Genomic DNA, 24,236 nt, shown 5'->3' with positions numbered 1-24,236 from the left:
CAAACACTGGAGCCTGTGGAAACTCGTGGGTGTTACACACTTGTGAGAATTTTTGTGTGTGGCACCGTCCTTCAGGTGCTGTGAAAAATGAGCAGAAAGGTGGCGAAGGAGAAGTTTGGGCTTTGTCCCTTGTGGTTTTCAAAGAGCTGTGTGAAGTAAATACGACTTTCATTAAATGGAGATGATTTTCCTGGGCAGTATTGTGAGGAAAGATGCTCTGCAGATTGTTTAAAAAAAATGAAAAAAGCCTTTATTTCATAAAGGTTCGGTGTTTGTTGCATTGGATCACAGCTAAGCTTTGCTTCAAATGTATATTTGGAGGCCTTTGGAGGGGATATGTAATGGAAGCTGCAAAGGAGTAATTTAGAAGATAAGACCAAAAAGAACACGTTAAAAATAAACCATATTCTCTGAAGCAGGGCATTATTTGGTGTATTTCGTGGCCTCTCAGCAGTTGCTCACCAGGCTGAGGTGGGGAAGCTGGTGGATGTGGAATGCTTTCTGCAGGAGCCACTTTCTCAGATGGCATCACCTGCATGGATTTGAGGAAGAGTTTGTGTTCTGAAGTCTTCTTAATGTGAGATTGCTCATTCCCTACCCATGTTATGGAAGAGGGTTGTCGGGGGTTTTTTTATCACCTTGAAAGAGCAAAAAACCTCGAGAACAACACTTGAATTTCCCACCACCAGAAGCCTTAATTTCTGAGTTTCGTTGATTTGAACGTGCACCACAAATGATCTGTTAGCAAACATACTTTCTGTACCGTGTCATGGAAGAAGCTGAACATGCATGGGAGCTGTGTGATCCCATAGGAAGCAAACCAGATTTTGTTTGTGCCCTGCCCAACCTCTTGGAAGCCAGCCCCCCCGCCCCCCCTTTTTTTTTTTGGTAGAAAAAGATCTTTTCTAGGCTGCTTGTCGAGGTGTTCTAATGGGCTAAAATTTTTTTTCTGTGCTTTTTTATTCAGTTTTGCAATGTCAAATGGCTTGACACATTTCTTACTGTTCCATGTGTTAGTGATTATTTTTAAAGCTTTACTGCAGGATGTACCAAACCACATGGCACTGAGCAGCGGGACGTTTCGCTTTTAAAAGCTGGGCACGTGGCGAAGTACCTTGTTGAGATGGGATTTAAACTGACTTAGAAAATCCTGGCAGAAGTGTTTGATTTCCTATAGGTGATGTCCAGAATGTGAAAGTGTGAACACTGCATGTGTATGTGTGTGTAAATTTACAGAGAAATGACCTGAGATTTCCTTTGGCCACCGTCTTTATTTTTTAAGAGTGCTTATTCGGTTGTCTGATGTCAAGGATGCTGGAGGATTTACTAGTTAGATGAGTAATTTCCTATAGCTTGTAATGTAAAATAGATCTTGCTCTGGAATTAAAAAAGCAAGTTCAGCTTAGATGCAAAGTGACTTTATTTTTACCAGGATTTAGGCGAGCATAGTCGTTCCTGTAGTGTGGAATTAAAGCAATGGTAAGAAGTTGCATATACAGAAGTCTGAAAATTGATTTCTTTCGGTAATTGTGATAGCTATATTTAAAAGTTCTAAAGACAAGTGGGCAAGGGTTTCCGAAAGTAATTAGAGATTGTTTTTTAATTTTAGATTTCTCTGTGCTGAAATTCTTTCTGGAGCAACGAGTTACAGTTGGAAAGGAATAACTGTTATTTTATGTGTCTTAATGTTGAACTTGATGATCTTAAAGGTCTTTTCCAACCTAATGATTCTATGGTTCTAAATAAACTGATGAAAAATACTGCCAGAATTTCAATCATGGGAAAAACAGGCTCCCTGAAACCTCGCATGGAGGCTGCAGTGTATTTTATTTTGTCAGGGACTTTCTCAGCCTGTTCCAACTGAAGTGAAAGTAGAAAAAAGTGAATTTAGTTTCATTACATAATGCAAACCTTTCCCTACCATTGTCTTCATCTCCTTTTTCCCGCTTAGTTTGTCTGCCAGCAAGCGATGAATCACTGAGTGAGAATGGGATTTAGGGTTTTTGAGTGGGTTGAGAGATGCCTCTGCTGGGGACAGCTGAAAAACCAGGAAGAACGAGGTTAAATGTAGCTGTTCTGTCTTTATTTGACAATCTGTGAGTTGGCCTTTGTTGATTTTAAATAACTCCACATAAATTTTGCACTGTAGAGACCACCTGAATATTTTTAATCTCTTCTGGTAGGCCGACAGCGTTAAGCATGCTCCTATTTGTATGGGAAAAAAAATTCGGCTAAGATTAGGGGGCGGAAAAAAAAAAAAAGGCATGGAGTCGGAAAACTCCTTTTCAATTACCACAAAGGCAACAGTAAATCCTCTAAGAGTCGGGTGAAACACCTGATCTTTAGCTTTTGTTCACATAAAGCCATGTGCTGCTTTGATGTTTTCTCTGTACAGGGAAATGTGAATTAGAGAAAAGAAAATTAAAAATCCGACTCAGATACTCTCAGGTTTTTGCTACCAACTGTCGAGCATTTTCACTTTGTTCTTTCTTGTGTTTCTGCTCATGGCAGCCTGTGCTGCTTCTCATCTAAATATAACCTAGACCATCCTCTTAAAACTTTTTTACTCTTGGGAGTATATCAAGTTTCTTGAAATTGAGCACAGGCAGAAAATTTTCAAATAGCTTTGAACACAGAGAGGGTATTTTTGTGCTGAAGAGATTTAAAATACAGAAAGCAAACCTTTATAACCGCCCTTCTCAAAAACGGCCGAAAAAGACTACCTGTACATGCACGCACACGCATGTTTACACATAAATAGATCCTCCTGTCGAAAAAAAAAAAAAAGTAATATATCGCCCGGGATCTAAGATCATCTCGCAGCTGGCGAGCAAATGGTGTCTCCGTCCCCTTGGGACGAGAACCAGCGACAGCCCATCAGTCACCTCAGCCCGGAGGGCGGCGAAGCCGTGCTCTCCCGCCCGAGCCCCGCCGCCGCCGAGCTGCTGACAGAGCGCCTGGGGGAGGGCGCCAACTTGCATTACCTCATCTGTATACTCTGGAGTGATCTATTAAAAATGTGCGTTGCATAATAGATTTTTATCTCGCTCTGAAAATCCACCGCTTTAGGTCGCCTCATAGGCTCTGGTGGCGGCGGGAGCCCGTCCCGGCGCTTGTGATGGCGGCACGGTCGGGAGAAAAAAGGCGGCCGGGGCAGGGGCCTGCCTCACCCGGGTGTTTTTAAAGGAAAGGCGGGCGGTTTCCCCGCCGCGGTGCCTTTGGGGGGGGGGGGGGGGGGGGCGCGCAGCCCCGGGCCGGCAGCCGCCTCAGCCCCCCCGGGAATGCGGGGGGGCGGGTTGTTTGTGCTTGAGAACCGGTCTGAACCGGCAGGAGCCGGCCGGGCCCGCCGCCGCGCCGCCCCCAGGGCGGGGCCACCCGCGCCGCCCCTAAGCCGTGCTGGAAACCCGGCGGTTAAAAATACATCAGCTTTCTACAAAAACCTTCCCCCCCCCCCCCCCCCCCCTTTTTTTTTTTTAAAACTGCTAACGCTGGAACGGCTTTCGCTCTTGCGTGAAGATTTTTTTTTCTCACACAGCGCAGGAAAACGCCGCGGTTACGCAGTGAAACAGCAGCGCCTGTGTAAAAGAGAGGTCTGAGGGAGGTAACCTGGCTCTCCGTCTAAACCTTTGAGTTTTAAGTCGCTTTTTATTTTTGAAACCTTCCTTCAGTGCCCGACGCTCTGCCCACTCTAGAAATTAGCAACGGTTTCCCCGCCAGAGGAATGAGCCCCAAAAATCCCCCCAAAGGGGTGACTTTGGAGCCTGCCCCCACAGCTTACCACCACCACTGCCATGATATGAAGCAGGTAGGATGCAGTTGCAAAATAAAATAGAAATTTCAACATTGCTAGCCCCTCTGGAAGAACCCACACCCCATCTTTTTTATGAATATACAATAAAATCCTTTAAAACAGTGTCATCAAGTTAAGTGGCTTTTTTGTTTTATACATAGTTTTCTTTGCATGAGCTGCCCCCCCCCCCCCCAAAGGATGTTTTGCTGCAATTAATATCGCCCCCATCCCCCGCAGTACTCCCAATAATAGTTGGTAATTGCTGGCTGTAAATGACAAAGCAATTAAGCTTCTTCCTAAATTTGCAGGAGTAGGTGTTTATCTAAATCTGGTCTGTCAGTCTTTGTTTCTGTAGCGGGGCCCAGAAGCTTAATTGCTGCTGCTGCTTTTTCAAAGTGTATTTGATTTCTTTGCCTCTACAGGCAGAGAAAGATTTCCGTCTTTTTCCAAATTAATTTCAGGAAGGGAGTCTTAAAAATGCCTCATGTTGGGGATGGATGCAAATGGAAAGGGGTCCTAGAAAAACACCTCTGTTTTATTACAATGCTAACTGTTTTGATCGTCTCAAACGATTTTACTGTTTTGCATTCTGTTAAAGAGATTTTTTTTTTTTTAATGCTGTAAAGGCTTCTTGCAATTGGATCAGAGTCTTTGTTAGCAAATATGAGAATTTCTGGCAGCTAAATCCAGACCCTTGTGTGAACCTGCCTTATCCTCTGCTGAGGGAGGAAGACCTGCTGTGTTTTAAAAATAACATTTGTAAGTCACCTGTGGACAGCTGCAGGTCTGCAGGAGCTGGTATCTGGTGTGAGGTTTGGCAATTTCAGGTCTTCCTAATGGCCTTTTTAAGGAACGGTGGGAAAACCCTGAGCCGTATGGAAGGCAGTGCTCCTGCCAGCATCGGGGGAGATGTTGTCCCTCCTGAGTTTTGCATTGGGCTGTTCATTAAGCCCAGGGGAGCTGCTAAAAATCGGTTTTCTTCCCGTGGGCGTGCTGAGCCTGAGGAAGGTCTGGTGCTGTTGGTGGATTGGGTTTGACTTTGGGGTTGTGCACCCGTGCATTAACAAAATGGTCACCTCTAATTGCGTTTTTAAGGCTTTGATTTCCTTCCAAGTATTTTGCTTAATCATCTTGAGTAGGCTGAGGGAAGGAAAGAATTAGCTGAGGTCAGGGAAGTTGAAGCTGCCCGTGTTACTTCTGAGAAGCCAGGCTTAAGTCTGAGGGATCCTGAAGGCAGGAAGAAATCTGCCTCCTGTTCTCTTCCTGCTGTATGCAAGGGGAAATCAAACCCTGAAAAAGCCAAACAAAACAGTGTGATAGTCTGTGTTGGGTGCCTCCCTCTGTGTGAATGGTCCAGATTCCCCTTTCTTCGAGAGAAATGCAACTGGGATGCGAATCATGGCTAAAATAGATTAGAGGGATCATAGTCTAGAAGTGCCTGCTTGTCTGCACTGATGATGAAGGGAGTCTAGACATATGGAGACACATACGTTACTGGCACCAAAAGGTGGAGGAGAGGATTCCCTTCATAAAGACCTTTGGAATAATGGGCAGTTTAATAATTTCTAATGAATATTCACATGGGGGGATGAATAGCAAGAGAGGAAGGCTGTATTGAACGCTTCCTGAAAAAATAGCAGTCATTACAATGATCAAAGGAAAAATACAGCCACCGCCTGTGTTCAGTCATATGTGTTTCCATTAAAGCGTAGACAGAATGTCCCTTCACATCTTGAAGGCTGGACTTGCAAATACAGTGATTCAGGTTTTTTTCCCAAAGAGGATGTTCCTGGCTCTGCCAGAGGCATGGATGCGGACACTGTAGTATCTTCAGGAGGAGAACCTTCCCCTTAAAACCTAAGGGCCGTGAGAAGAGTTCTCTTCGAGGTGTATTTGTGAGACCTGGGCATTAACCTTAAAAACAACTTCAGGTAGAACATGCTGTGCCTAAACTATGGTCACAGGGATGTGAATTAATGATGTGGCTTAACCCCAGCCAGCAAGTAAGCACCACGCAGCTGCTCGCTTACTTCCCCCCACACCCAGTGGGATGGGGGAGAGAATCGTGAAGAAAAAGTAAAACTCATGGTTTGAGATAAGAACAGTTTAATAGGACAAAAAAGAAGAAAATAGTGATGATGATGATGATGATGATATAAGAACAGTTTAATAGGACAAAAAAGAAGAAAATAGTGATGATGATGATGATAATAATAATAATAATAATAATAATAGAATTGGAATATACAAAACAAGTGCTGCACAATGCAGTTGCTCACCACTCGCTGACTGGTGCCTGGTTAGTTCCTGAGCAGCGATACCCTCCCCCCAGTTTATATACTGGACATGACATCACGTGGGATGGAATATCCTGTTGGCCAGTTTGGGGCAGCTTTCCTGGCTGTGTTGTCTCCCAACTTGTTGTGCCCCTCCAGCCTTCTTGCTGGCTGGGCATGAGAAGCTGAGAAATCCTTGACTTAGTGTAAACAATATGTAGCAACAACTGAAAACCTCAGTGTGTTACTAACCTTATTCTCATACTAAATCCAAAACATAACACTATACCAGCTACTAGGAAGACAATTAACTCTATCCCAGCCAAAACCAGGACAAATCATAAATAAACCTTATTGGGGGGGGGGGGGGGGGGAGAGTATTGTCCCTCAGTCTTTGTCCACTGAATTGACCGTGTAACTGATGCACTTAGGTTTGCCCTTAATGTCCAAGCATCAAGCATAGTCCATCTGTGACGTTGCAAGTACCGAAACCACTAATGATGACATCAGGGTTTTAAGCGTGAAAGCTTCTTAGCAGACGATTAGATATCCCGCTCCAGATCATTATGGTCAGCTGGTAGTGCTGCTTGGAGGGGAGGACACAGCACATTTATGAGTGGAAAATCACAGACTCAGAGAGAAGTGGGGGCTTTGAAGTTGTCTAGAGGAGAAACAATTTATATGTGCCAAGTCATAGTACTAATTTTTTAAAATCAAAAGGCATGACTGCCTGTTGTGTGTAAGGGAAGCAAAAGCTGTTTCCAAAAGGAGGAAGAGGGAGATGTGTACTATGCTGTATTAATTTAAAACAAACAAACAAAAAAACCCCTTGCATTATTATTTATTAAGTGCCTAATACAAGAACAAAATAGCCCTTTTAGTATGTGTGGCATTAAGAAACAAGACTTCTCTGTGAATCCCTCCTTCTCGCAAGAATCCTGTAACAAAGGTAGGGGACCTCTTCTTTTGTTTCCCAATGCTTGCTGGGTTTCAGAAACAAACACCCCATCTCCTTCCAACCACGAGTCCTCTCTCCTGTTTGGAGAAGAGAAACGTGGAGCCTTTCAAATACTTCTCTTTGAAAAATGACCAGGGTTCAGTGTGCAGTTCCTTTATTGAGCTCAAGGCAATGATTTTAGCTAGGAGTCACTCTAGGATGGCTGCAAAAGTACCTTTTGGAGAATCCTTTCTACGAGAGAAGTGGTTTTCAGGGCCGTCTCCTCATTTCTTCCACAGTTGCCTTATATTCTCCACAGATGCCCAGAAATCATTGTTTTCATACCTGGGCAAAAATATGAAAACCTCAGCAAACCCTTTAGAAATCAGGAGAACAATTAAGGCACATCTCCAGCAAATCCTGGCAATAAGGGCATTCACGTATTTTATTATCTTTCATCCATTTGAGAGTAGAAAGCTTTTCTAGCGCGATAACATGTGAAAGAAGGCACTGTTCTCCTGAAAGTGAATTCCCAAGAATGAACAGCACCAGGTCCCCATGGACAAATGGTGCTGGGCTGGGCTGACTGAGAGAGGCAAAGTGCCCTACTTATTCCGGCTGCTACAGGTTTGACCTCCTTGTATCATCTGACACCTCGTTTGGTAAGAGGTTGCTGCAAGATCTCAAACCCTCAAATTATGTAAGATTTACACAGTTGCTTTGAAGTTAGTCCCTCCCTTCAGTGTTTGTTTACTGGCTGGTATGTCCTGTTGTCTGGATTGTGAAGGATGAATAGTCACAGAAAGGAAGCTATCGGGTTAGTACAAATTTTCTACTCATCTTTGCTTTCTAAACACACGTGGAGCTGTGTTTATCCTTGTTTCAGAGTCTGGGAATACACCGAAGACGTCCTGCGCTGGTTGGGGCTTTGCTGGGTAAATGCTGGCTTGTAAGTTTTCTGTTTGTTTGTTTTTAGGCGGAGGGAAGGAGGAATGGTTTGTTGTGTTGTTAGAGGAGAAACAAACAGATGCTATCTAACGGTTATTTCAGAAGAAGTTTATGTTGGTTTTGCTTTTTAATATGCAGTTTCCCTGTAACTTTGAGAAATCACGTGTGAAGAAAGGAGGATGCTTAATTAATACTGTATGTGTGGCTTATAGACTATGCCTCGCTGTGCTGCTATGGTTTGGAGGTTTTAAAGTCTGTTCTCCGTAAGCACTAAATCCCATAAGGGAAGCACGCAGGTGGGGCACGTAGGCTTTGCGTGTGGGAATTCCTCGGAGGACTTTTCTTCTGTCCCGTAATCTCCAGCGTACCAGCTGAATTGCCTCACGCTGCTCCTCCTTTCCTAGCCTGGTAACTATATGCTGCTGCTGCCATGTGGTATGCAGGCCAGGGATGTAAAGGCAGTCGATCCAGGGAGTTGGGAGGACGTAAGGCATTTTTCTTTTGCATTTTTCCCTACTTTTGCATTTTTCCCACAAATATCTAAGTCTTCGCCCTTGCTTTACAATCCCTGTTTCGTGTGATTGAACTGTCCCAGGATTTTTTGGCGAGTCCCTGGACTTCTGACCATGTAGAGGTTTAATCACTAGATCATAACAAATACCGCTAAATTAGATTACAATAGGGTGCTTTTTCAGAAGTTACTCTTAAGAGACAAACATGAGGACCACTCTGTCATATGATACTGGTTTTGTGTTCTTCTTTGATTTCTAAGGCTGGCGTTCGATATAGTTGCTTGACAAATGTAATGACACGTTTTCCCCACCAACATGATAGACATTCACTAGGCTGTGGCGCTTTACCTGTTCCATATGAAGATTGTCTCTTTTTTTTTTTTTTAAAATTTTCGTGACTTAAGTGTTTTTTACCCATGTGAAATTTCACAGAAAGTTCTACTTTTAGTTGTATTTTTATTTGCATGTGGGCAGAAAATGAAGTAATTCCCAAATATAGTCCTAGCCAAGAGATCCATCTGTTCTCTGCATTTTTAAGTGGCAAATTAATCCTTAGCATACAACTCATCAAATGTCTTCTCTTCTATAATGTATGCTGCCTGAGATCACAGAAATGACATTTTTTTTCCCAGGCCTTCCATTTTAAGTAGTCCTTTGCGTGAGAATAACAGCTACCGTTCCGGTTTGACAAAGTGCTTGTGTGCATCTTCCAGTTGCTGTAGTTGGCCTAAAAAAGAGTATTAAATAAAAGCCTCCAGAATTATTTTCCCCTTCATCTCTTTGGCGTTTCTTTAAAAGGTTGTAGAAGATTTAAGGCAATAGAAATTCTGTTTGAAAAACACCTTTAATAAATGCACTTATTTCTGATGGAGAGCTAGGGTCGCTCTGTTCGCTTTCTTTTAGATTTTGCTCTTTGGACAATGGTGACCATTTTTAGAAGTACTAAACTTCCACGGTATTATCTGCCATAAATGGAATTTCTATATTAAGCTTCGCATGTTAACAGTTTTACTTAAGAGGCATTGTTTATCGGTCGTGTATGTTGGCATGCCTTTCATTGCAACTCCCATCCGAAGAACAATTCTATTTGTTTATAAGAGAGGATGCACCATTTCAAAACTGCTCCGAATCGGGAATTCCAACAAATGGCATTTTGTGTAATGCTAAAAAACAATGCCTTGAAGAGGGAGGCGATGATCTCACCCACCTTTTGGCAGGGCAGAGCACAAGGTTGGGGGCTTGCTGCCCGTGCAGGCAGGGAGAGCGGCCCCGGGGAGCAGAAGGTAAGGAGTGGCCGAGGGTGGAGTCAATGGGACACATGTGGGGCCAGATGACAGACAAATGAGAGCTGTCAGGGATGTAGGGCATAAAAGTAGTGCCAGGTTTGGGTTTTTTTTAAGGCAAGGTGTGATGCTTTTCTAAAACACAAAGATGGAATTAATTCTGTGGGTCTGTTTGCCGTGATCTACCAGTAGCTTTATGCTAAAAAAGCATTTCTACCTCTGCAAGACTAAAATAACCTGGGGATGAATCAGAGCTGGTGCTTTTTTGATTTTAGCGTATGTATGAAAAAGGCTTTTCTTCTGAAAAATGTCCAGTGCTCAACACAGTGTCAGTATCGTTAAGGCCGAATGGTTTTAAAATTGTATTAAGGCAAAAGAAGTTGCTTTTTACTCCTCAAGTAAACATGTAGTAGCATACTTGGATACAGTAGTGGTTGCATTTTAAACGGCATTTCACTCTCCTGGCTTATAGACACTACTTGGTGTAGTTTTGTTGTTTGTTTTTTTTAAGATGCATAGTAGATCCCGTCATGAAAGCATTGCAGTTGTTGTTTAGGAAACTGCCTTTCAATGTTTCTTTCTCGGTATTTTGAAAAGATTTGGCCTCCCGTGAGCCAGGAGATCAAGTTCCTCAGCCTGCTCTCTCAGTGATTCATTGAATGACCTTGGGCAAAGCCCTTGGTCTCTTCTTACCTTATTTTTCCATCTGCAATGCAGGGATGTTAAAACATACCTACTTCCCATGAGTCTTGAACTAAATGGTTTTTTTAAAAAGATTTCATATGCTCTGAGGTGACAGTTGCAAAATATTAGATTGTCTGCAGATAGCTGGCAAAAGCTGTTTACTTTAACAGTATTATGCTAATTTTGGCCAAAGGGTTGAAAGCAATTTTTCTTCTAGACCGAACAAGCCATTCCTCAGCTGTCATGTGAACTCTGCCCCGCCATTTTCTTTTAAAAGCCACTGCGATTGCAGACTTATCAGTGCCGGCAGTCTTGAGTGGCAGTTCTTCTGCAGGCAAGTCCCGGCGGCGCTTGAAATAATTTGGCTGAAGCCCAGCATGGTTGGTGGAGGTGGGAGTTGGGGTGGCTGCAGCAGGACTTCTCACAGGGGCTGGTTCTTGACCCAAGGCTTCCCTCAATGAAGGTAATGTTAAAAGATAGAGGCTCTTTGGGCTCGCACATTCTCACACCTGCCCTCTGTCTTCTCTCTTTGCATCGGTGGAAGTTTAATTGTGGGAAAGCTACACCAAAGAGCTGGCTTTGTACTTCACCCTCAAGGCCTCGATGACTTTAATCTTTCCCAGCACTGAGCTCCGTCACCGTGGCCGTTTGCTGAGAAAGCATTTCCTCCGGCTTCCTGGAGTTTCATTTTTGAGTGTGAGCGGTCCCACCATTCCCCAGGAGCATCCGTGTTTTGGAAAGGCGGTGGCTGGGGAGGCAGACAACTCCAGCTGCTCCCAAGTTCAACACCAAACCCATCCATGGCTGAGTTAACAGCCAGCGCAGGGAGCAGAGGGCGTAAGTAGTGTCTTCCCAACAGTAGTGAGCTGTTGCGGTTGCTGAGTCGGCTGTTTGCTATGTAGATAGGCTGATGTGTTTGTAACCAAGACTTTTTTTTTCTTCCATTGTAGTGTTTTTTGTTCTTGGCTGTACAAAATTCAAGCCTGAGGACAGGGTACATAGGTTGAGTGAAGTGGTAACACCGACTGAAGGTTTGGCACAGTCTCCATCAGCCAGACAGGGATTAATATAAACATACATATTTTTAGTGATTGTAATGGATCATTTAGTTGCAGGGAAGAATTAAAAGGAGCTCATGGCTGTCTTGAAACAATCAGAGCATGTGGCTCCAGGGGAGAGGAGGTTCTGGGGGTGGGAGTAGTCCTCTGTCCTTCTGAGCAATATCTTCATCTTTTCCATGATGCATTTCAGCCTGCTGTTTCTCATCAAAGTTCAGGTGTCAGACATCATGATAAAACAACTAAAGTAAATATATTAATATGGCCTGTCACAGAAATTAAAATGTGATGTTAATAAGCCAGTGACTTCACCTGGGTTAAATACATGGCAAATACTACCTGGAGACTGTATCTTAAAAAAACTTACTGGTCAAAGACTGAAAAAATTACTGCGAACAGCCTGTGTTATTTGGCCAGCTGAAAGACACCGAGTGGTCCTGGTTGTATTGCTTTCCCATGGCCTTTAAACATCATTTAATTTCATTTCTTTCGATGTAGGATTCCAGCCTAGCAGGAGATTTCTTAAGTCTCCTTTCTGGGCGTGGTAAGACAGAAAAAGTTAAGGGAAAGAGGATGTCCTGATTTCATTTGTCTGCAATATTTAATGATTTTTTTTCAGAGCAGTAAATGCTTTTTTTATTTGTTGTGTGCTTTTTGTGACTCTTTTCCGCTTCCATGCAGTAGGTCTTTTTTTTCCTCCCCTCAGTAGATTGTTTTATCATAGCTGTGTGTTGTTAAATACTTCAGAGTGTGTGACATGTACAAACCAAAGTTCCTTGGGTGGCAAGTTCTCAGCGGCTTGAAAGGGTGCCAAGAATGTCAGGCAATCGCATCCCGGCGTGCTTTTCACCACGCGCTCCAAAGGTACTGGAGGCTGGGGTGATGGGCACAGGGTAATTACACTGAGAGAGTATTAGGCGTAGCTCTCTGCTCCCTGGTTCGCTTTCTCCACCCTTTCACGCTGAGCCGCCAGAGTCTGCTTATATACTTACTTTAAATGTAAAGCTTTGTTATGAAATGGAAGAGCAGGGTTCAAGCTCTTTGTGGTACGTGCGTGTGGGCTGACCCCCTTCAGCTGCTTGCCTGTAGTCTGCAAAATATGGTAACAACTTGTTACCTCTTGATACAAACAAACTTTAGATGTTTGACTGGGTTTTCTGGTATCTTTAACATCAGGTTCAACAACTCCTTTTAACTAGGGAAAAACCCCCCCTGTATTTATTTCCGCAGATGTGAGAAATTTTTTTTTTCTTACAAATACACTGATGTGGACTGGTATTATGCAGGAGACATCATGTGTACGAAACAACTACCTGCTACTCACGTGCATATTTAGGTCAGCATTGGAATCGGCTCCAACAAAGAGATGCCAACCCTCTGCCCAGACCTCTTGAATTTTCATTCTGGTTATTCCTCCTTGAATGTGGCAGAACAGCCATCTGGATTGCTGGAGTAACCTGGTGTTGTCTGAGTTTTGTGGGAATGGGTTGCTTGATGTTCTTATTACAGTACATGTAATTTGATCTGTGTTTTTTGAGCACATTTGTAGAGAATGGGGGAAATTCTGGTTAAATACCTTTTTGGATTCATGTAGTATTTAATAGGACAGAAATAGCAGCCTGTAATAGACCTGTGCATGTATTATTTCAATATATCATTTTTCATCCAGAAAAGAAGTCAATTCATGGGCAAAGATCCTTTAATCCATAGCTAGAATGGAATATGATGCATTTTTTTAAGGTTTTTCTTTCTTAAGCAGTCAGTGTCATATTTTTTGCTGGATTTTGGCTGGCAATAATCAGGTCTCTTTAACTCTTTTTTTCCAAACAACACATTGGTGTGTTCAGGATACTTCAACCAATTTTCTGGTGCTGTTTTGCCAGGTCCAAGAAATCTAACTGGCAGTTTGTTTCTGAAGCCCACTGCCAATATATAAAGTATCACAAGGATTTGTGTCTTCTGAATAGAGCTGATCATACAGCACTGTCACTGGCTGCCTTTTGCAGCTGGTGTTTTTTGCAGAGAGATCATCTACGGTGACTTAACTTGGATCTGGAAAGGGAGGGACAAGAAAAAAAGGGCTCCTGTTGCTTCCATTCAGAGATGACTGTACGTTAACTTTGGATTTCCTGACCCGACTTGGGAATCTGCTGCTGACATCAGCCGTGAGAATAACCTGCTGTCAGCTGGGACTGGTGCTGCGGGAGGTTGTCTTGAGTAGATCTTTCTAGGAGATAATCTTTACTTAGAGATTATTTTGACAGCATATTGAATCATAGCTGATCTAGGCAGAGTTCCTGATTTCAGTTAATTTTGGCAGGAAAAAAAATAATCGCTCTGTATATTTCTGTAAAAGGAATCCTGGATCATTTACCAGTTCTAGTTAAACATTTTTTGAAGGCAGCTGTTAAAAAAAATTTTTAAAAATTCATTTTTACTTTTTTCCCTGCTGAAATTTGACATGTGTTCCCTTGAAAAATGAAAAGGGTTTCAGCCTATTTTAGGTGGCTTGGTTTTTAACCTGCTCCAACAGTCAGAGGTTGGGGGTTTTTTTTGCCTTTTTTTGAACCTGAAGTCTGGCGGCGCATTGCCCGCAGTATGTGTTAATGCTTCTTTCTGCTTTATTTTCCATGAAGGCCACGGTGTTTCCTGCTTGCTGTAACAAGGGTAGTCACCAACCTTGCAGCTGACTCACCGTTCTCAAATCAATTCACAGAAATGACAATTGTCCCACATTTTAAAATTGCAAAAGGGTAGGGCAGGTTGTGAGATCCCTTGATTCAGCGCAGCTGCCATTGACGAAAAGCAGCGGGTATCCTGTTACATCGACTGGTTTGGAGTCTCTCTTTTATCTCCTTTTTGCTGGGGAACAAAGAGAACAGCTCACTTTGTATTCTTCATTCAAGTGCTTTCATTTTTCATACATAAACAGAGCGTAACTTCATAGTTAGTTACTAGAACTGCAAAATGCAATTACTTGAAAATGAGATATTTCTGCAGAAATGAGGACTGGTTATATAGGATGCATGCACCAGGATTTGAAATGTCATCTTTGCAGTTATAAGTGAGAAAAGGAAAATTCTGTGTGCTAAATTAGCTGCAGCGTACTGAAACCCCGGGCATGTGTGGGGCTCATTTTTGTGATCTGATCCCTGTTGCTAGATTCTTTCATGTTGAGTCTTTGGGACTCAGCCCATATGGATAAAACTTAAAAGACTGGTTTACGAATAGATTTTATCTTGATGAATAGAGCATAGATACATAGATAAATACTGTGAGTAAGAACACACACATCCTTATATACTTGTAGGCAATTATGGAAGGCAGATTAGTATTTTTAAAGGGCTTGTAAACTACACTTGTTGTAAAGTGCCTGTGTAAGAGAAGGATTTAATGTCCACCTCCTTATTAAAGTAAGAATGATCTCCTTTATAGCTCAGGTTTTCCATCTGATTTTGCTGACAGTAAAATCAAAAATCTCTATTCTACATTGCTGTGATGCCATGATAAAAGCTGGAGTGAAACTGATTTTAGAAGCTATCTGGGTTTGACAAAAGAGCATCTGAAATCCTTCCTGGTTAAATGCTCAAATTCTTCACAAATGAGCATACGTCACCAGAAAAAGTCTGCAAACCACTGAAGAGGCAACTGAATCTGTAAGCCTGAGATGTTTAAAAAAGCAAATTCCCAACACAGGCTCCCTCTCTGTGCAACGCGTGTGTTGTGACAGCTCAGGAGATTAGTTCTTCTGCGTGCTGGCATTCTGCTCTGCTGAGTTTACATGGATGTTGAAGAGCAGGTTTTCCCGTGTTGGGAAAAGGCTGTGTGCCAGAGCACGCTCTGCTTCTGGAAAAAATCATCATGGGTTTAATACTGTTAGTGGAAGCGCAAAATGAAGTTACAAAGCCATTTTCTTTATGCCATTTTTGGCCTGCCCCAAGACCTATTGATTACTTGAAATACTTTCAAGAAGGAGGTTATCAGAGCTTTTGTTTTAACCTATCTGTGATATTCCCTGGTTAAAATTTCCCTAGCTTGTTTTTCCAAAAGCCTTACGAACTAACTTTTGCTAGAAGAATTGTTAATAACTTGCTTTCTGCAAGTTGGCAAAGGATGGTTGTTTTCAAAATTACTCACAGGGAAAAGAAAAGCCATATTCTCATTTTAATATTCTGGGAACATAGCCTTGTGCAGCTTACATGCTTTAGTTTTGTATATTTTTAAAGCTGGGGTAGTTGAAAAGGAGTTCTGTTTTTCTGGTTGAGACTACATATAATTCACTGTCAGATGCTTTATTTTGATTCTGCTGTGTGCTATAACTGGATGACACAGCAGCTATAATTAACTCTTCCATCATTCTGCTATTCACAGAACATAAAACCTTTGACTTACTTTTGAATTATTATATCCATGTTTCTTCAATTGGAAAAGTGATGAGGCTTTCCCGAAAGAAAGGAGAATTGTTCTTGGTAGCATTTTTTTTTCTTTCCAAAAACAGACTCAGGAAATAATGAATTTTTTTTCTGGAATGCCTCAGATAGTCTTGATTTGCTTAGGGACACATATCCCTAAAACTCCACGGGGAAGTGGAAATTATCAGCATGATCCTTGTTTCCCAAAGTTGCGTGGAATTCAAACTCTTGTTGTAGAATTTATCACCCTATTAGACTGCTGTTTCATCGCTTGGACGTCTTATGGTGTTATGCGGAGATTATCTTTTTTCCCCAGTGGAATGCTGTGATTTTAACAGTATGTTCCATATTTTAAACATCCTCGTAAAAAAAAACCTAAAAATAGCCTGTTCCCATTTTAAAGCACTGCTTAAATAGAAATTCAGTGCTGCCTCTTACTTAAAAGATATAATCTTAGCAAAGTAGAATATTTAAAGTGCTTTAGGAAGTACGTAGTTGATCTAATACCGAGCATCAAGATGTGAGAAGGGAAAGTAAAAATGCATACGGGGCAGAGGCTTGCTGCAGCCCAAAAATCTTATTTTAGCCTTCCCCAGGGGAATGGTAAACCATGCGGTACTGCTCTCAGCTTGGGAGTTATTTTCAGATTCTCCCCACACACATTCTCTGACTATATTTGCGTATTAAAAGAAGTTTCTCTATTCTTTGCCAATTTATTTCATAGTAGCAGGCGATTGCTTATGTTACCCCTTGAGACTACTGAAGGCCTGTTCATGTGGGTTCAGGTTTTTCCTCCTTTTCCCAAAATGCTGTAGAGAAGAACTTCAATTTAATGAGGACTTGAGGTGATCCAGCATTGCCAGAGTTAGCAGAAAGGTAGGAGGCAGAGGGAATGGGATAAATGGGCAAAAGATGAAGAGCGAATTGCAGCATGCTTCACTTTTAGCAATGAAATAGTTTGTTAATGAAGAGGGCCTGAAAGCAGGTTGCACAAATGCAGGTGAGGCAAAAAGAAAGGCAGTTTACAAATTTGGAAGAAAAATGAGGCTGTGAACGGGCATCTTTGTGGTAGGCAGTTCAGAGCTGTGAAACACATGGGACTATATGGATTGGACGGGGAAACGCTATTGTAGATGAAATAACAGGTTGAGTGGTGCAAGGCAGCTGCCCCTTTGGTAAGCGTATAGCAGAGCCTGCCTCTGAAGAGGAGGGCAGGAGGAAGGGCTTGGGTTTTCACTCCTTTTCTGGCATGGCTTTATTTTCTGTCCTTTCCCAAAGCAATGCTTAATTTCCTCCTCTGGGGATGGAGGAGTAGGAGGAGAGTGTGTGGGAAAGGCACCAACGTGTGAAGCGGCTCAATGTCAACTGGATGGGAGGGTTGTAATGAGAGGGTGAGACTGAGAGGAGAGTTTCTCATGTCTATTATTACTTCTGCATTTTTGACCTTTTTTGTTTTGTTTTGGTCTGGCGTGTTTTTATATCCTCCTTCGATTGTTTGTAAGTATTTTGGGACAGAGATTGCCCTCTTCTTCTGCGCCTCCAAATATAATGGGGACAGAGCCCAGGGGCTTTTAGTAATGTGTCACAGCGCTCGTTAACACCAAGATGTTCAGAAAGAAAACCAGTTTTCTGGAATGTTTTAAGAAAAATGACTCTGTTGCTGTTACCCTGGCGTTACATAAACTGTACACCCCCCCAAAAAGGAGGATAGTAGAAGAGGTCAGACAATCAAATAATGAGAATTATTAGAAACCTGAAATGGTTTCCCTAAGAAAAGACTAGAAAAAGTTAAATGGTTTAATGTAAAGAGGGAATATAAGAAGCCTATGAATTAATTTAAGATAAGAAAAAGATAAACTTGCATATCGTTTTTCTCATATGATGTGGAGAGGAACATAAAAATTAAATTGAAAGCAGCAAATTTAAAACTGACGGGGTTATTTTTGTATGTGGCAGATCTCCCCCCCTCCAGCCTCCGAGTTAAAGTTCCAGCAGAATTTTTTAGAAGGCTGCTCATGTAATGGGGAATGAGAGTCTCCAGGGTTATGTCAGACAAAATTATTTTTAGCGATGTTATAAGCCCTCATGCCTCGGGGAAGAAATCAGCCACTGAAGAAGATGACGTGTCCCCACTGGGCAGGCTTTAATAACATTATTCTCTGTGTTTCTTACTCTCCTGTGAAGCATCTAACGATCTGCACCATCAAGGGTTGGTGGACTAGATTGACTCCCCGTATGATCTAATATGCAAATCCTGTTCTGCCATAATTATTGTTTATAAAAGATGTTCTCTGGTCTGAATTCTTCATACCCTGAAGTTAGCTGTTGAGGCTGAGCCTGTAAACAGTGTTTGCTCGTTCATACATTACCTAGGTTACTCTTGAGCAAATGCTTGTTGTGATTTTCTCGCACGAGGTTTTCCTGTCATCAGAGGTATGGATCTCTTTTAAAAGATGCGCAGGAGGCAATAAGGAGAACTCTAGGGCTGACTCTCGGGTTGACAGCGGCGCCTGAGAGCATGGTAATATTTCTTTTCTGTACATGAGAGCGCTGGGAGGGATTTTTAGGCTTCAGCAGACCTGTGTACCCTCTCTGTATTTCTCCAGTCTTCCCACACAGCTCCTAAGCTGATACAACATTGTATTACACTTAATTAAATCTCCGCTATTGTCACGGTGCGTAACAGGATCTGTCTGACATTTTACCCATATTCTATTTCCTTGACTGTCTCCTCTGAGGGCTTTGTAGGAGAATATTTGTAGAATAACTTAAATTCCTGCGTATAACCAGGCTGCGTTACGGAAACTGGATTTTCTGCATCAAGCAAAGGAGGGAGAAAGGCCTGTAGACAAGCAAAAAGTCTTTGACATTTTACTTTTTAATTAAAATACCTGTGTCCTCTGGTTCCTTTGCATCTCCATGCATTCATCTGTCGTTTCCTTCATGCTGTTTATAGCAGTGACTCCAGCAGCAGCTCAAGCGATGAGTCCCCAGCACGGTCAGTTCAGTCGACAGCCGTCCCAGCGCCCGCATCCCAGCTGCTTCCATCTCTGGAGAAAGATGAACCCCGGAAAAGTTTTGGGATCAAGGTTCAAAATCTTCCAGTGCGCTCAACAGGTAAATTCACTTGGGAAAGTGAAACAGGGAAAAAAAGGAATAGGAAGCAGGTTAGGGACTGGTTAAATAACTTTTATTGTGTCTTTGACACAGCAGCCACATGCTGCCTCCGAGGACGGGATTCTCTGCTTCTGCCTTGGTTCTTGTGTGATGGTGGGAAAATTGCTTAATTAGTGACCATCTGTGAGGAGTCCTGCAGGTCCCTAGCTGAAGTCCTTGGGCTTGAGCACTTACAGCTACTGGGGCTGGTGCTTTGAAACAGTAATGTGGATTTCCCCAGGGAAAAACCTGAAGCATCTCAAATTTTTCACTGAAAACTTGGACCATTTATTCTCTCCCTGCTGCAGTTTCTTTTTTAATACAAAAACTTCAGGGTTTTCTGTTGCAGTGTTGAGTGCTGTAAAACACCCATGAGCATATTTGTAATGGCATTGAATATTGCATGGTAAATAATGCAAGAAACCACTCACTGAGGAGTGTACGTGATGACTCTTTGTTCCCTGTGCTGAATGCAGGAGAGGTCCCACAGAAAAAAACCAGCATGGCATCATTTGTAAAACAGTTGTAACATAATTCATGGATACAAAGGCACTAGCTGAATTAAAATAATATTTATTAACTTTGTGAGCAGCATACATCACAATGTTAATTTCTGTAGATTTTATTTCTGTAATCCTCCTTGAAGAGACGCAACGCTGAGGTAAATACCCCACAGATCCCAGGCAGATTGTGTGGTCGTGAGTCAGATTTTGCAAAATCTAATGAATCTGCCTAGTTATCATTCTGAATTGACTGAGCTGAATGCTGTATAACTTTGATCTCCATTCCAGGTGCCTCATCCCAGGTTTGGAATACTGCTCTGCGCAGTATCCCTGTGGGATTATTAATGAAGTAACACTTTATTTCTTCTTCATGTTGAGTTGGATGTCTCTCAGAAGTGATAACCATACACCACCAGCTTTAGCTGTGTAAAACCTTGCGTGTGTAGTTTCCTGGGTTTAAAAATAAAGGGAAAGAGAAAGATCCGCCAGAAGCTTTTGGCATTGGCAATATTAACATCCAGATTTAAAAAGGCACTTCTGTGCATCTTGAGATTTGGGTTAAACTGGGTGAAGTCACATTTTAGAAGGAAGATCAGATTTCTTCATGTCTTTTATGGTGCTTTTAAATTGGTAAAAAGTGTGTTTTTACAGTACTAATGTTTATTCGTTGGTTTAGATACAAGCCTTAAAGATGGACTTTTCCACGAATTCAAGAAGTACGGAAAGGTGACATCGGTGCAGATTCACGGGGCTTCTGAGGAACGGTATGGACTGGTGTTCTTCCGACAGCAGGAAGACCAGGAAAAAGCACTAAATGCCTCAAAAGGAAAACTTTTCTTTGGCATGCAGATTGAAGTCACAGCCTGGATAGGACCAGGTAAGGTCCATGCCCTTCTTGCACTGGACACGTGACTGCTGTGGGCACATTCACGGGCTGTTGTAAAGAGGCACCATAGGAGTAGGAAATGTTAAAACTGCCTTTCTGCAGAAATATATTTTAAAGAAACTGGGAAATACACCAGAATAAATTCCAGAGCAAGAAGAGTGGATGCTCTTAGGTCAAATAGGGAGAGAGTTCCAGTCTGAAACCTCAGAGAAGGAAACCTGCCATCCTCTCAAACAGTGGGATCTGCTGGCTGCTAGAAGAAACAGTCTCATCTTCCATGTCTCAGTGGAGCAGAAGCCAGTGGGTGGTGTAAGCACAGATAGCACTGAGTCCTCACAGGCTTGTTTTTTCTGCTTTTAATTAAAACAGCCAACGATGGCTGCATTTTTGACGCTAAGGTAGCATAGCCTGAATGACCAACCAGTGTAAACTATAGCACTGAGCACGTGGTTAAGTTTTCAGTCTGTACTTCAATTGCGTGTTTAAAAATTGATCTGTGAAACCAAACTTCCTCTATATGCTGTCACCCAAGTACAGTGAAGCCTTACTTGGAAGTCATGCATTCAAGCATTAATACTTGTTAAAAGAGTAAATTTCTAGAGAAGCAGTTGGAGAATGCAGCAACCTTTCACTTGAGGATGCTGAAATTCCTCAGCACTCACACAGTGGTGTGGTGCAGAGATTTCACATTGCATATAAATAACAGTTGACAAGTGTAGTACTGCGTATTTTTGTCAAAGACATCGGTTACTCTTGTTCAGATCGTATCTGCTCATCAGGAAGTAGACTTGAACAAACAAATCAACATGAACCGAACCCACATGAAAAACACCTCCGTGCATTACAAATTTCTTGCTCTCTTTTGCTTCTAGAAACAGAAAGCGAGAACGAGTTTCGTCCTTTGGATGAAAGGATAGATGAGTTTCACCCAAAAGCAACAAGAACTCTCTTCATCGGCAACCTGGAGAAAACAACCACCTACCATGACCTTCGCAACATCTTTCAGCGCTTTGGTGGAATAGTGGTATGTGAATTCTCTGTACTGTACGGGGTGTCATTGCCTGTTCGTTCTCTACAGACATGTAAAATGCTACGAGCAGTGGTAAATCATAGTGTCGATGACAGATAATTCAAGTCTTTATATAATAATCTGAGTCATTCATCTTGCTGGAATATACCTGAAAGCTTTTCTTTGCGTTTAGAGTAAAATCTTAGTACACGTGTATTAAGGGGATAACTTAGCAGTAGAAACAGTCCTAGGAGCGTTTACCAGAAATGTGTCTTCTGCTAGCTCAGAGCATTTGCAGAAAAGCCTAACTAGGTAGTTGGGATGTAAATATGCCTGGTGTTATTTTAATGTTGAATCAGTACAACTCTATGAAGTCTCAGTTTCCTGTTGATTTCTGAAACAAAGGGTTTAGTTGTTACATGTGGAAGTAGCCATCAGCTGTCACAGTCTGTGCCCTGCCAATAGGGCAGAAGAGACACTGAGCAGATGGATTAGTGATGACACATGTGAGATTTGGGTTTTCAGCTGAGCAGGCCTATCTGAATGAGATAGAGCAGCAGTCATCCTCTTCTCCTCATGCCACTTTCTATCAAGTCATATCAATATTGCATTTAAGAGAAATTATCCAGAAAAGTAAAGTAAGTATCCACAGTCAGTTTAATTAATTGAATCTAGCCTTCAGCGCTGATAGTTCATGTACTCACTGGTAGCTGTGGCTGCTTATGAACGTGCTGTGCCTTATTCATTCTGGTCTGAAATATTTTTGTAACAGTTGACGTATCAGTCACACATACCAGGAACCCCATGCGTACTTCCCCTCAGAAAGAAGGGGAGGTGTGTTTCCATATATGATGTGGACAAATATAAAATTTACATTTTATGATGTCTGGCAGCTCTTGTGCATCCAGCCTCCGCTGTATCGTTGACATCAACACTGATTTATGAATTCACGCGGTGTCTGTGGCTTAAACCGTTTTCTAACGCTACACCAGCAGAGCTGTCCTGATAAAGATGCTTATCAGTAGTAGTGCACTGTCTTGTAAATTGGATTTTCTGTGAAATAGTGCTGTCCTGTCAACATTATTAATCGGCCTTGCACAATTTCCATGAAAACTTAGAAGCTCAGGTGGAAAAGGAACCAGCTTTTATAACCTTTCTGGTGGATAATAAGCAAAATAATAATATTTTATTTGCCTGTCAGAAGGAATTGCTTGCCCAGGGTGAGTGGTCAGGTATAATTTGCCATGGTTGCAATAGTGCTACTTCAGACTCTTGGAAATGTAGTCCTCTATTAGTATTCCACTTAAATCATTAGGCCAGGGCTATAGAAGTCTAATAGTTGTGTAAATCTCCCTGTTTACTTCTGTTTTCCCAGACAGAGCGCACTTCGGTGAGACTGTATCAAACTGCTGCCTTGTCCCTAAATTTATTAACCATGAAATTAGTCTGTCCTGGATGTTGGAACATTTGTGCTTAAATTCATGTGCTGGCATTGGCATGTACCTCACAAAGGAAGCTTGTGCTATTTAAACAAATAAAATGAAACACTTCACCTTCTATTTTCAGCTCGGAATGAATCATAATATCATGAGTTTGTTCAGAGGCTTTTGGTACATTTGCCAGTACTAGTGCTGAGCTTGAATGTTAACCAAATGTCAACTCCAAGCTTGCTGGGTTTTTAAAATTTATTAAAATCAGCCTTTATTAGGCTTTTGTAGCTTTCTGGTGACTGCGCTTACTTTTGAATGGGCCTGTGGTGGCTTGGGATCAAATACCAGCAGCGATGGAAGTTGAGGATCTTTTTTGCCTTTGCAATATCAATGCCAAGTTGGTTCAAGAGACAGAGTCCAGCATCACTTTCTGTTTCTAGGAACAGGATGGATCATGTTTATTTGGAAAAGAAACCCTGCTTGCCTCTTGGCTCAGAAATGAGGATTGGAACAGGTTGTTTTCTCTTGAGCCTTTGTGAGCGAAAATTAATCTGTATTACTTTGATTCTGAGTTGTCTCTTGTTGACATAATATTAACAAACTAAAGCTACTGTTTGTTGATCAAGTCAGGCTTATGTCTGCAGGGCTGAATTTTAAATCTGCATTATGAAGAGCTTTCCCTGGGTCAGTAAGGATTTGGTTTTGTCATTGAATGAGATATAGCAGAACAACGAAGTTTTTAACTGTCTACTATTGTTTAAATCCTCTCTCTGAAGAAAGTATTAATTAAAGAGTGCTTGCTGTGCCATGTGTCTTTCTCAAAAAAAGTCCACTTAGATCTAATTGACGCTGTTGACTGTCCTTTTTGGCCTGTTGCTGACTGTCGATTGTTCTGTTTTGTGTTTTTCCCCAGGATATTGACATTAAGAAAGTGAACGGTGTTCCTCAGTATGCATTCCTGCAGTACTGTGATATTGCAAGTGTGTGTAAAGCAATTAAGAAGATGGATGGGGAATATCTTGGAAATAACCGGCTCAAGGTAAAGAAATCCTCCCATGGACTGTATCCTTATCCTTGTTACTTTCATTTACAGCAACATAGGATATTTTGCAGCAGCATAATTTATGCAAGTAAGACATTTTTTAATGCATAGGTCAGATTAAAGCGTGATGCTTTCAACCACCACTGTAACTGGGATTAATCAGCATTTTTGTTGGATGTCTCAGCAAGGAGCCCCAGGATTGAATAGACTTGGAGACTGACATTCCCTGGCCTTGAAGGTCCGCGCCTGGTGAGGCCATGCTGGGAAGCTGTACTATTACCAACGATAAACAGGGGCTGTCAGTCCCCAG

General features: G+C 42.0%; 1 protein-coding gene across 1 annotated transcript in view; it reads left to right on the top strand.

Annotated features, from left to right (window-relative positions):
• SPEN (spen family transcriptional repressor) overlaps positions 1-24,236 on the top strand; it is a 72,470-nt gene that overhangs the window by 29,458 nt on the left and 18,776 nt on the right. The window contains 4 exon segments of the mRNA XM_030019188.2: positions 18,857-19,017; positions 20,236-20,436; positions 21,318-21,469; positions 23,798-23,923. Coding sequence (XP_029875048.1) covers positions 18,857-19,017; positions 20,236-20,436; positions 21,318-21,469; positions 23,798-23,923 — 640 coding nt within the window.

Source organism: Aquila chrysaetos, chromosome 6 (assembly GCF_900496995.4).
Source record: "Aquila chrysaetos chrysaetos chromosome 6, bAquChr1.4, whole genome shotgun sequence".
Taxonomy (NCBI): Eukaryota; Metazoa; Chordata; class Aves; order Accipitriformes; family Accipitridae; genus Aquila; species Aquila chrysaetos.
The sequence above is the reverse complement of the archived record's forward strand: the minus strand, read 5'-3'. Positions and strand labels throughout refer to the sequence as shown.